The following is a 13,527-nucleotide window of genomic DNA, read 5'->3' as shown; positions in this document are numbered from 1 at the left end:
AGCGGATAAAATTTAGAGATTTTATCCTGATCCCGTGCGAATATCAGGATGAAAGTAACCTATGTGTTATTCCGGGTGTCCAGCTATTTACATAGCAAATTTCATCCAAATCCGTCCAGCCGTTTTAGCGTGAAGGAGTTACAAACCACACACACACACACAAACTCTTGGAAACCAAGAAAGTTTGCGAAAGGAATGGAATTTTTTTGTTTATTTTTTTAAAGGCATCCGGGTTTTTTTATACTGACCTTCCCGATTGTACACTGGTCCTTCAGCTCAAGGGTCTTCTTGAAGTGGTCACAGAGGTTGTCGCAGGCATACGCGCACTTCTTGTAGACCTGCCCCGGCGGGCACAGGCTGGGCGTCGTCGACGCTTGCGCAGTGGTTGGCACTGTCACTAAAGAGTAAATAATATGATATTTTTGACAATTTGTGTCAAGAATTTTCAATATTGATCACATTATGTATCTATGTGTTCTTGACGAATATTCGTACGAATGTGGACGACCTAGCCGCAATTTAATATGTAGAATTATGAGTATGGTCCTTGTATGGTCATTAGCATTCGTGGTTTATTAAGGATTGGTATTATAGCACTTACGAAACGCCAGTGTTGCCATGCGTGGCGCGCTTGACAGAGCCTGAGATCTGGACGCGGGAAAAGCGATCGTCAATTGCCAGTTAGTAAAAGAAGTCTGGCCCGAGTCGACCGTCTCAGGAACTGTTACGCGTTTCAAAGTCAAAGTCAAAATATCTTTATTCAATTTAGGCTATAACAAGCACTTCTGAATGTCAAAAAAAAACTACCACCGGTTCGGAAAAACCTCTGTTAAGAAGAATCCGGCAAGAAACTCAACGAGGTGTATTTTTTAAAAACAGATTTACAATATTATTAAATGATATGTATACATCACAAGTATTTAACATAACTTTATTTTTAACACAGTAAATTCGCTATTTGAAGGGATCGCTAATGCGGATCGGAATTATTTCCAAATATCCCTATCCATGATATAATCACTATTTTTTTAATATGTTTCCTTATTATTAACTAGGCTTATCCTTAAGTTACTGTGAATCGGTACGATAGTTGCATTTCTAAGATTTCAGTGAATGAGTGTCGTATTGTTTTGGTTTTATCTTGACCACAATTAGTGGACTTTTGTTAGTTCTTCAAAATAGTTTCATTCTCTGCCCGAATCCCACTTGTTATGACCACATTGATCATGTTACGGTCGGATCCCGATCGACTCTCTAAGTCCTATCTTACGACAAATATTTGATTTACATTGCTGCTTGTAGGACCGTTTTTAGTTGCCGAAACGAGGTTTGCTTTACATTGCTACTGTCAGGAATCGCTGGTCCTACTCTGTGAACCAGTGAACTGGTGACCAATTTCTATAATATTAAGTCACGATTAATATGGAATTATGGACGGATGACCTGGTTAAAGCTGCAAGTTCACGGTGGATCCAGGCCACTTCTAACTGATGTAACTGGAGGTCTATTGGGAAGGCTGTGTCCAACAGTGGACGTCCTACGGCCGATATGATGATGATGAGTCACTAACCTGTTCCAGATGTTTCCACTGACACTGGAACTGCGGTCAACATTTCTCGTGACTCTGAAATAAATATAATTGACAGTTACTTTAGAGATAAATTTAAAAGTCTTGATGGTATTTTAAAAAACGCTGGAAGACTCAAGAGAGTTGGACTCGCGCACCAAGGTTTTCGTACAAGTAGGTAGTTATGAACTGAATATATAGTGTTAACAGGACTCTGTTCCTAAGCAAAATATAAGAATATATCTTTATTATATCTACTTTCTAAAGCAGAGTTTAGACTTGCAAGAAAAATCGTGCAAGTTGCATTACATTGCGGCGCTTGATTGACCACTTCAAACTCGTTGGCTCTACGGCCTCGCAATGTAATGCAACTTGCACGATTTGTCTTGCAAGCCTAAACTCGGCTTTACATAAGAAAAATTAACCTTTAGTGTCATTCTTGCATTCCGGCCGTTCTGGCAGCACGCTGGCCGGCCAATCGCAGATCATTAACTTCTTGCTGTACAGCAACCCCGGGGGGCAGTCCTTGATGACCTCATGAGGTTTCTTGGGGTTCATGAGTTCGGGGGTGCACTCGTAGAACTTGGAACAGTCGTTGGGGTGGGGGTGGTTCGGGTGCGAAGAATTCAGGCATTGGAATGGTGGGGGTGGAGTGCGTTCCAGCTCCAAGCGCCCTGGAATATTATTATGAGGGTATTTTCTTTGGAAGTCGAGAGGTGATTTGAGATAAAATTTAAGTCTTAAAAGTAACGAAGCTCCTGCTTGGATTGAATGAATCCTACAACATGTGATACCAATATTTATTTACCTTGTAAAAGATACTATCTTTTGAAAGTGTATTTAAGTAGACTGTAGACTCTACAACCATACAGTGTACCGTTTTTGTCAAACTTAAAACCTAAAATTGCTAAAAGTGGCTCCGAAGCGGTAACGTTTCGTGTGCTCTGCCTACCCCATTTGGGAATACAGGCGTGATGTTTGTGTGTGTCTGTGTATGTGTGTGTGTCTGTGTGTGTGTGTGTGTGTGTGTGTGTGTGTGTGTGTGTGTGTGTGTGTGTCTGTGTGTGTGTCTGTGTGTGTGTCTGCGTGCGTGCGTGCGTGTGTGCGTGCGTGTAGACTCTACAGTGTAGAGAATTAAACTCCTAAGTCTCGTTAAAACAGAATTATGAAAATTGAAATGAAAAATTCTGAAGATGAGAAATTCTGATTTCTATTAACGTAATGAGTTGAACTTGATCCCCCAATGTCAATCTATGTGGAGTTGACCAATGAATTTAATTGGTGGAAACCGAACTCATCCATACCAACGTTACCTAGCACATCTCTGGTGGGAAGGCACCTTGGAACTCACCTTCTTCGTCCTCGTCCTCGCACTGGCAGAACACTTGTATCTCGAAGTCAGGGCACTCTTTGCCGACCTCATCGCAGACAAGCCCTCGCTCGAGGCTGCACTCGACGTTGAGGCCGGTCTCCTTGGGCGACTTGTGCCCGTCCACGGTGCGGCAGTCGATCGCCTTCACTTTGTCCTTTTCGCACATCGGACGGCCAATTGACTGGAAAAGAGGTTTTTGTGATCCACTACCAGATGTTAGAGTCTAACATCTGGTAGCATGGTGTATGGTTGTGTTGCTCTGAAGATGAGCTCTGGTTGAGTTCGAAACGCGTCAGTGTTGTCTGGTGGTGGTGGTGGTGGGTTTGTGTGATTTGTGTGTGTTCTTACTGTGTGGAGGTGGAGGAACTGCATGAACACGCATATCTTGCATAAACGTAGCTATCATAAGATTGCGGGTGAGCAAAAAAATCGTAAAGTTCGTATTTATGCTGTATCTAGGCGACATAAAATGACTTTTTATGCTCTAGTGCATAAAATAAAATCTTCGTCTAAGGCCAAGGTAATCAGGTGTCAACAGCCACAAACAAAAGTTTCTACATATTTTTTAATAATTTTTAATTTATAAGTATAAAACTAAAAATCAATCAAATAAATCAATAAAATTAAAAAAATGGAATTATATAATAATGCATAAAAAATAAAAGGTACATAGAAAGTGAGTAATTGGTTCCACTGTTGCTGTTTCATTTCCTCGCAATCGAAGTGAAAAGCAGAGTGTAACACTCTACCATTAAACCCATTTTCCCCTCGACGTGTCTATCCACCTTCGCCGGCTATATGAACGTCTTGGGTAAAATGGCTCGTTTTATGCTCTTGTTGTACAATCTACTATTAGTTCATTGATATGGACCCCTGCAAAGTAACGCCTCATTGAACAAATTATTTAAAAACTGTTTACCAATTCGTTGGGCTTCGGCAGCGGCTCCCTGTCAACAGAGTGTCCGTCCACGGTCTCCGGGGCGCCGCGGTTGATCCAACTCGTCCATCCTGTGAGACACTTCAGTGGCTGGTCGTATGGCGTCGTGTCACGTGAGGCAGGAGTGGTGGGGGTTGGGAGCTCCTGAAATGATGGTACATATTAGTTAATAAGTCATATAGTAAAGCTAAAACCTGACTACGGAAAAATAACATTCAAAATCTTGAATCGATCCTGACTGTTGAAATTTAAGTTATTCACCAGAGTTTTACGATATAAGATTTGCTTTTTCGATTTTAGTTTTTAATTAATTTTTTTTTTTGGGTTTCTTATGTGTAATATTTTTTTGATGTTCTTGATAGTCGTATTGTTACAATAAAAAATGTTTATTCTCCTCTTCATATTTTTTTTACAGGTGCCATTTCCATCACGCATACTTTCATTCACTCCTAAAGTTTTGAACAATCTGATAACCCCACATATGTTGAAAACAAAGCAGCCTTTTAGGCTACCGAGAGAACCCAAGAAATAAACCGGATAAGAGATATAACCGGATGGCCAAGTGGTTAGAGAGCCTGACTACGAAGCTTGAGGTTCCGGGTTCGATTTTTGTTCTCGGGTCTTGGATGTTCAATATGTATTTAAGTATGTTTATCCGTTGCCTAGTATCCATAGTACAAGATTTGCTTAGTTAGGGACTAGGTCAATTGGTGTCAAGTGTCCCATGATGTTTATTTATTTTTATTTTTTATTTAAACGTCAAACGTATGTACAATCAAGGTCATAAATAACGTTACCAAAGCGTCAAAAATATTTATACACATCTATGCCACCAGCTATAAGATCAATGCATACATATATTTGACGCAATGGCTTTATAGATATATATGCCCTTGACTGTACATACGCTGGAAAAACGTAACCTTCCCTCGGGCAATCGGGTAAAAACATAAAAAACAAGCTCACCGTTTCAGTCGAACACGGCAGCCCGATACACACTCGCTGTTTCTTCACACAGCGGCACGTGTGGCAGGCGTCCTGCTCTATCACCTCCCCCTCCAACACCTCTCGTCCGTCCTTCAGGGACATGCATACTGGCTTGCACTGTGCGCGCGGCACGCATTCCGACGACGTACTGTTTTGGACTATGTGCCCTTCGGGGCAGGTTGTCTCTTTATCGGCGGGTTTCTTGCATCCTGTGACAGATGAGTTTTTATTAATGTTGCGATATCCTACTCTTGTGGGTTCAAACCTCGGCTCGTACCTCTGAGTTTTTCGAAATTCATGTGCGGAATTACATTTGAAATTTACTACGAGCTTTGCGGTGAAGGAAAACATCGTGAGGAAACCTGCACAAACCTGCGAAGCAGTTCAATGGTGCGTGTGAAGTTCCCAATCCGCACTGGACCCACGTGGGAACTACGGCCCAAGCCCTCTTGTTCTGAGAGGAGGCCTGTGCCCAGCAGTGGGACGTATATAGGCTGGGATGATGATGATCCTACTCTTCTTCTTCTTTTTCAGGTTTCATCCATCCGCTGCTGGATGTTACCCTCTCCTAATCTCCTCCAATCCGTCCTATTCTCCGTCTTCCTGAGCCACTGGCCAGTACGGCGGATATCCTACTAATTATTATGAATGCCAAAATTTGTATGTGTATGTGTTTGTTCACTCTAAAATGGCTGGAGGAAAATTGGTGTAGATAGCTGGACATTGGAATAACACAGGCTACTTTTTATCCCGATATTGTCACGGGATATGGATAAAATTACGAAATCTCAACCGCCATCATTAGAAATGAAATTTGGCGCGAAATCTTATATACAAAAGGTAATGAAATCCACGATGCATTTTTTTTAGTAAAATCCCTGAATTTCAATTCAACAGCCTATTCTAATGGTTCACGCGTGCAAAGCTGCGGAAATAAACGCATTAGAAGCTAAAAACTAAGCTGTTTTACAAGCTTTTATTTGGTTTCACATGTCCCGTTGTCTGTCTGTCTGTTTGTCTGCCTGTAATCAAAATATCTTGTAAGTTAAATTTGACCAACTTCCAGTAGGTAGTCAGATTGACTTGAGATTTAGAATACTTATGTAAATCGCTTGACAATACAATAATCTAGTAGTGACATCCTGGTAGTCCAGCCAGGATCGTCTCCGCAGGACGGACTCTTCAACGGTTAATAGCATCAACTTGAAATTTGGTATGCAAATGTACTTTAGGTGACAATGCAACCAATTTTAATGTCAACACAAAGTACAGTCAGCAAAAAAAGCTTGTATTAAAAATTACTTTTTTATGGTTAGGTTATTTCTTGATTCAGTTAGTTAAGTATTCAGTTAATAGTACATTGTGTCTTAAGGGCGGTAAATAAGGAATTACGAACGAGAGTGTATTAGAAGCCCGAAGTCGAAGACTGAGGGCTTTAATGAGTCGATGTTCGTAATTCTAGTACCGCCCGTGCGACATACAATGTTTTTCATCACATTTGAGAGTAAAATTTAATACTTCTAAAAGAAAACAATATATATCTTCCAAATATTGGCGATACCTTTAGGCTGCGCTCTTGGCAGCGCTGTACTATTACTTATTCTGTGGCAGCGCCGCCCTCCCCCTCCCTCAGCATGTGCCTGAGCCGCGTACGTGCATGTGGTCCTGCTGCTGCCACGCGCAGCGCCATCAGTACGGGCACTGACTCATTTACCGACCACGGGTTTCATGACAAGCACATTAAGGTCGAGGGTTTTATTTGGGGGGTTGCAACCAAGGTAGCATGCATGTTATGACACTGTTTACGAGCAAGTGTGATGAAAAAGTATTTATTTATTTATTGCGGCCATGGTATTACGTGAACGCTGAACGGTGGAGCAGACGAGTCCTCGAATGGAGACCACGGACGGGAAAACTTAGTGTAGGGCGTCCTGAGGCATGGTGGACGGATGACCTTAAGAGAATCGCTGGCGGCGGATAGATGCGAGGGGCTGAAGACAGAGTGTTGTGGCGCGCCATGGAAGAGGCCTATGTCCAGCAGTGGACTGCTGTAGGCTGATGATGATGATGATGGTATTACGTGAAGATTTATTAAATAAAAATAGTTTGATAAGACTTCTACATCCTTACACATCCTTTGTACATCTTATTATCGTGTTATTTGTTAATTTAGTGTGTTTATGTACAATAAAGAGAATACGATATTATTATCTTTATTTGTATTCTTTGTTTCGATTGTTTAGAGTATGTAAGGGACACCCTATTTCGTTCTCACCTTCAACGCAAGTGTCCCGCTCGCAGACGGGTTGTATTTCCTTGTAGTAGTACGTGTTTTCGCAGGTCTCCTGCGGGCACGGTGACATGCAGGGCTCGTACGACTCGCAGGTTTCGTCACATTGCATCGCTGCCGGACAAAATTAAACGAGATTTAAAACGTAATAACTAATTGTACTACTTCAGAAAAATATTATTTTAAATTATTATTAAAATTATAATTATTTTTATTTCTAGTATTTTAGGTGAAATATCGCTAGATGGCGTTTGTATCGAGAGGGCCTTTTGACGTTTGCTCGTGATTGATTAAGTAAATAACTAACAGCCTTAATTGAGGTTTGATCGGTCTGTTACTTAGCAGACTGATTAAGCTTGTTAGACGGTTGTCAAGAAGTATGATTCATAAACGCTTGCCAGCAGTCTGCTAATTGTTGAGCTGCTGATAGACGGATTAGACGCGTTATGTTGGCCATCTTGACAAATCAAAGACAAAAAATGGCCTCATCGATAATTAAAAAAAATAAATTGACAGCAGTGACAGCAAATTAGCAGGAAAAAAATTAAAAGCGAGATGTTTGTTTTCCCGCCATTTCCGATCCGCATGTTTATGTTATGCAAAAAGCCGTAATTATGTTAATCATCCTATTTTTTTTTTCATATTTATTGTTAATTTATTGTTGCTAATTTAGAGGATTTTTAAATACAAATTCCTGAAAATAAATTTTCCTGTTTTTTTTTTAATCTTTGCGTAGCCCTGCTTTCACTATAAATATCTTCGGTATGGTTTTTTGCTCTTGTCAAAGTCAGCTGTTCAAACTTGTGGCGGCCATTTTGTGACTTAGCAGGGAGATAAAGGAGGGTCTACGGTCCTCTAACTTTAGCAGAGCCTTGATCGACTGATTAGCGCTAACAGACGTTTATGAATCATGTTTTTTAGCATCAGGCCTTCAAGGAGCCTTCAAGGAGGCTCTAACTTTTTATGAATAAGGCTGTAAATGAGTAAATTGCAAGCAAACGTCAAACAGACCTCACGATACTAACGCCATCTAGCGATATTTCGCCTCTGTGAAAACCCTCATTGAATTAACTTATTTTAAGGTAAAAAAAAACTCAAGTAGAAAAACCAAAATTACTGTGCTTCTCATTCCATGTGGAAGTCCCCTTAACCATCAACTGGCGACTTTACCTTTTCAGTTAATAATTATTTTGATGTCCATTCCTTTTTTTTTCCAGATTTCCATAAAATTTGTTGACTTGGCAAAGTTGCTTATGTCCTACAAAATTTTCTATTAAGTTACACCAAATGTATGGAAATTTCGTAACTAAAACTTCGTATTTTGCGCTAATATTTAGTACAAAAATGGAGATTTCGAAATGAAAAAAAAAAAAGACAACAAATAAAAACTGGCCCTTTTAGACTATTTCCTTCACGAACAATACAGTTTGGGCCAATATATTTTTTATACCAAACTACTCACGGCACTGTTCCTTGGTCCGCCATTTAAACACGACGCCCCTGGCGACACAGCGGTGCGCGTACGCAGCGAGCGCGGTGCAGACGCACGCGCAGTCGTCCCCCGCGTCGCACGCGCAGGCGTCGCGCTCGCACTGCTCTATGTAGGGCGTGGGCGGCACCTCGCTGTGGCACAGCGTGAACGGGTGCCGCTTTAGGGCCCCGCAGGAAGTCGTGGCCCAGTCTTTGCGCTCGGGACGCTGGCGGCAGTGGTCCTGGGGTGTGAAATTTTTTAAAGGTACTGTCACTGCTTTTTTTGGACATGTATTAGGGTATTTTTTTTTATATACGTCGAGACCATTTTTTACATACCTATATTGTTTTTAGGGTTCCGGAGCCAAAATGGCAAAAACGGAACCCTTATAGTTTCGCCATGTCTGTCTGTCTGTCTGTATGTCCGTCCGCGGCCTTGCTCAGGGACTATCAATGCTAGAAAGCTGTAATTTTGCACGGATATATATGTGAACTATGCCGACAAAATGCTACAATAAAAACTTGTAAAAAAATTTTTTTAAGGTACTTCCCATACGCGTAAAGTGGGGGAGTTTTTTTTTTCTCATCTAATCCTCTTGTGTGGGGTATCGTTGGAAAAGTGGGGTTAAAACCATTAGGGGTTTGCTAAGACGATTTTTCGATTTAGTGATTTGTTTGCGAAATATTCAACTTTAAAGTGTAAATTTTAATTAAAATCGAGCGTCCCCCCCTCTAAAATCAAAACCGGTGGGTGGAAAAATTTGAAAAAACTCAGGATGGTAGTAAGTATATCCAACGTTCAAGGAAAACTATAACGGCTAAGTTTTCTTGAGAATTATTAGTAGTTTAAGAGTAAATAGCAGCCTAAGGTATAAAATATACCTAAACTTGGAAGATTCCGTATAAGATACGAAATCCTTAGAAAAATACTAATTATTTTTTTCGTAATGGCTACGGAACCCTATTTCGGGCGTGTCCGACACGGTCTTGGCCAGTTTTTCTTTTCTCACAATAATTACGCGTTCAGTTACGTGGGTGCCCACTCACCGGGGTTCAGCTGAAAACCAGCGCTGCAGCCCGGAACATGCTGAGCTGTCCTTATTTTGGCAACACACTACAGCGCGACGTCTCTAATTTTTTTCTCTTCTCCTGTTTATGTTTTTACTGTGTTTTTGTTGTGATGTAGTGTTTTTGTTGTGTCAATAAATGTTCTGAGTGAGTTTGATATTTGACTGACACCAACAAACAATTCTGTAATTTTTATTTCAGTGCCCAGGCATCAAGGTATTTGACATTACGGTTTTTGACGCATGCAAAGTACTTGAGATTTACATGCACAACAAACACACAAGAGTTTCCTTTTTATTGTATGTTTGTGTCTAAACTCTTTGTTAGTACAAAAGAAAAGAAACAAAATACAATTGAAAAAAATTGAGATACTTGTACAAAGGCAGATATATCCCTTGGATCTCTACCTGTCAATCTTTGAGTGGATGAGAGGAGCAATCAGTTGATCAGTCAATGTTCTTAAAAAGGTCTGATTATCTCAGTACCTTAACAGCCTCCGTCTTCGGGCAGGTAGGTTTAAGCTTCCACGAGTCGGCAAATATGAGCACGGAGGACTCCGCGATGCCGCCCTCGGGCTTTTGGAAGTCGTCGCGGGAGTCCGAGTTGTAGTTGCCGCAGAGACCTTTAACCTGGTGGCAAAACAAAGCTTTAAATCAAAGTACTTACCTGATCAAAAAGTGCCTACTTGCTGATATTATTACGGTCAAAGAATTTTATTTAAAAAACATTTCAATTAGGTTCAGTACGTAACAAAAATTACAATTTAAGTTAATGTAGGTTAACAAACAGCGTTTATTTTTATAGAAACACAAATGTCGTATTGTTTTTCAATTGACCAAAACAAGAAATATCTGAAATGTTTAAGATAATCGTGTTTGGATTGGAAATCATCTTTAGGTCCGACATCTGATAGCGAGTGTCAAGCCCCGATAGCGGACTTATTAATGACTTAGTTTAACGTACAACGATCAAAGACATCGACATAAAAGTACTCACACCAGCAGGGCTACTACGAAACTCGAAACTCGAAGTTCGTGTCGTGCCGTCCCTCTCGCTCTCGTATTAAACAGTATAAGTGTCAGAGGGACACCTCTATTGAGGGTTTCCTCTATTAAGTTGGTCACTAAAGTCATTAATGAGTGCGCTCTGCTCGTAGTGGAAACCGGGCTGCAAACATGTCGCAAACATTCGAAATTTTTCATTTTAAAATTGAGTGGAGAGCCTTGGGGGAGACCTATGTCCAGCAGTGGACGTCTTTCGGCTGACATAATGATGTGATGAAGATTCAACCAGATTGTGTTTTATTTAAAGTAGTAGAAATGTGAATATTTCGAATTGTGTCACTTTAATTTTAAAGGTGCGATGTATGACGTACCCTGTTTCGCCACATGGCGTCCACTTTGACGTAGACCCGCATGCCGCGGTCCCACTGCAGACTCATGCCCAAACTCGGCACGTCCAGGAACACGTAGGCACCGACAACGCGACGCTTTATCCTGGTATGGAGAAAAATGTGAAAATATGTACGCGAAGGGTTTGGAACTTTTTTTTTTATTCGATTGGATGGCAAACGAGCAAATGCGTCTCCTGATGGTAAGAGATCACCACCGCCCATAAACACCAGGGGTATTGCAGACGCGTTGCCAACCTAGAGGCCTAAGATGGGATACCTCAAGTGCCAGTAATTTCACCGGCTGTCTTGCTCTCCACGCGAAACAAAACAGTGCAAGCACTGCTGCTTCACGGCAGGATTAGCGAGCAAGATGGTGGTAGCAATCTGACCTGACCTGCAAAAACTTGTGATAGGCTTGTCAATGATAATAGAATAAATCAATGAGTTAACAGTTCTAGGTAGTTATAGGTGAAAAACCTAAGTAAATGACCTGTTGTATGTAGTAGTGCACAGAATTACTAAGGAGCTTAAGTCATTTTTCGAATTCGGAACGTCAATTCGTTTATACGGAACGGAAACGTTACTACTACATACAATAGGTCATTTACCTTTGTTGTGGTGGTAATAATAGTGCCTATACTTGGTTTGAATAGGTATTTAACTAAATGTAAACAAAACAACGTCAATTGGTGTCTTAAATATTGAAATTCCCCCATTAAACTATCTAAACGTTTACATTTCTGTATTGAAATACACTACACTAGTCTAGTAAATAAATAAATAAATGGTCTAGTTTGTATTACAATGATAGATAAGTAAAATGTTTAAAATCCTTGAATGTACCAAATCTGGCAGCTGAAGTTTGTTTACATTTAGTTAAATCACGGCATGAAATGCAAATATAAATACAGTTAGTTCTGTGTCTGCTATTGTATGCTCCATTGGGGCAGATTATGTGCGACTTACTATCAAACTTATAACAACTTCACCAACGTGTATACCATAATCATTCAATAAAGATATTATTATTCTTTATTTTTCTTTCATTCTTAGGTTTAGGTTTTTATAATAGCTCTAAAAAGTAAAATACAGAAAAGTACATACAAAATAAAAATATTATAAAAACCTAACCTAGTTTGCCGCCGGTAACGGGGTAGGGCCCAAGCTACCGGTGGTCAGGGCCGCAGAGTGAGGAACCTCCGGACGATGCGTGCCGTGTCCAGAAGTACCGCCTTCTGTATCTGGCCCTTGATCCAGCCATCTAGCGAGAGTCTCTTGAGATGTTGGTCGAGACTCTTCGCTATTAGACCGTTTGCCGAAACGACTATCGGGACAATGATCGTCGAGTCAACATCCCACATAGCAGTCACCTCGTGAGCCAAGTCAAGGTACTTGCTGAGTTTGTCCTTCTCGGCCTTCACGAGGTTCTCGTCATGTGGGATGGTGACGTCGACGAGCACTGCCTGGCGGTTTGATCGATCTGTCAGCACTGTGATATCAGGCTTATATTATTATTATTATTACATTGAGGGTGTGCAATGTTTTGCCAATTAAAAATAAAAGTGTATCAAGAACTTGAAAAGGTAAGTAAGTAATTACAAAACCAAAAAGGACGTTGCCAAATCTATACTGTTATACTATAATATTATAAAGAGGTGAAGTTTGTGTGTTTGTGAGGTTGTAGGGGGTAATCTCTGGATCTACTGATCCAATTTAGATGAAATTCGGTATACAAATAGTTTGAGTCCCGGGGAAGGACATAGGATAGTTTTTATCCCGGAAAATAGCATATAACGAACTGATGATGTTGATGATGACCTGATTTTCACTACCACCACTGGCGTACTAACTCTGTTTGCTTGCATGCTTGATTGCATGCTCACTTGCATGCCTGCTTCTTTGAAATGTTTATGGTTCACGCGAGCGAAGCCGCGGGTAAAAGCTAGTAAGACAAATAAAACAGTGCTTGGTCAGGTATTTTTGACTATCTAGTCAGCTCCGATGTTTACGACGGCAACTGTACAATCTCATAGCATGGTGGACATACCTCTCCAGTTTAGACAGATCAGGCAGCGGCGCGTCTTTGGTGAGCAAAACGATTTCCTCGTTGGGAGCATTGCCGACCTTCAGGGTGATGGACTTGGAGCAAGTGGCGCCCGTGGTGCCGCAGGGAGCGTTCTGGGAAAGACAATGGTGGCTCATGATCGACGACAGAATAGTCTAGTAATTTTTAACATGAAACTACCGTGAGACTCACTCATATTAAATATAATTGACGACCGGATGGCTAAGTGGTTAGAGACCTGACTACGAAGCTTGAGGTCCTGGGTTCGAATCCCGGCGGGGCAGATATTTGTGTGAATAACACGAATGTTTGTTCTCGGGGTTGGATGTTTAATATGTATATAAGTATGTATTTATCTATATAAGTATGTTTATCCGT

At 40.9% G+C, this 13,527-nt stretch overlaps 1 protein-coding gene across 1 annotated transcript in view; it reads right to left on the bottom strand.

Moving 5' to 3' along the window:
- Positions 1-13,527, bottom strand: part of Hml (hemolectin) — an 87,826-nt gene that overhangs the window by 34,823 nt on the left and 39,476 nt on the right. The window contains exons 26-36 of the mRNA XM_074087291.1: positions 13,132-13,262; positions 11,067-11,187; positions 10,177-10,320; positions 8,616-8,865; positions 7,139-7,267; positions 4,843-5,072; positions 3,859-4,020; positions 2,919-3,120; positions 1,993-2,241; positions 1,571-1,624; positions 249-397 (exon numbers count right to left, since the gene is read on the bottom strand). Coding sequence (XP_073943392.1) covers positions 249-397; positions 1,571-1,624; positions 1,993-2,241; positions 2,919-3,120; positions 3,859-4,020; positions 4,843-5,072; positions 7,139-7,267; positions 8,616-8,865; positions 10,177-10,320; positions 11,067-11,187; positions 13,132-13,262 — 1,821 coding nt within the window. The remainder of the gene's footprint in view (positions 1-248; positions 398-1,570; positions 1,625-1,992; positions 2,242-2,918; positions 3,121-3,858; positions 4,021-4,842; positions 5,073-7,138; positions 7,268-8,615; positions 8,866-10,176; positions 10,321-11,066; positions 11,188-13,131; positions 13,263-13,527) is intronic.

This window comes from Choristoneura fumiferana, chromosome 5 (genome assembly GCF_025370935.1).
Source record: "Choristoneura fumiferana chromosome 5, NRCan_CFum_1, whole genome shotgun sequence".
NCBI lineage: Eukaryota > Metazoa > Arthropoda > Insecta > Lepidoptera > Tortricidae > Choristoneura > Choristoneura fumiferana.
The sequence above is the reverse complement of the archived record's forward strand: the minus strand, read 5'-3'. Positions and strand labels throughout refer to the sequence as shown.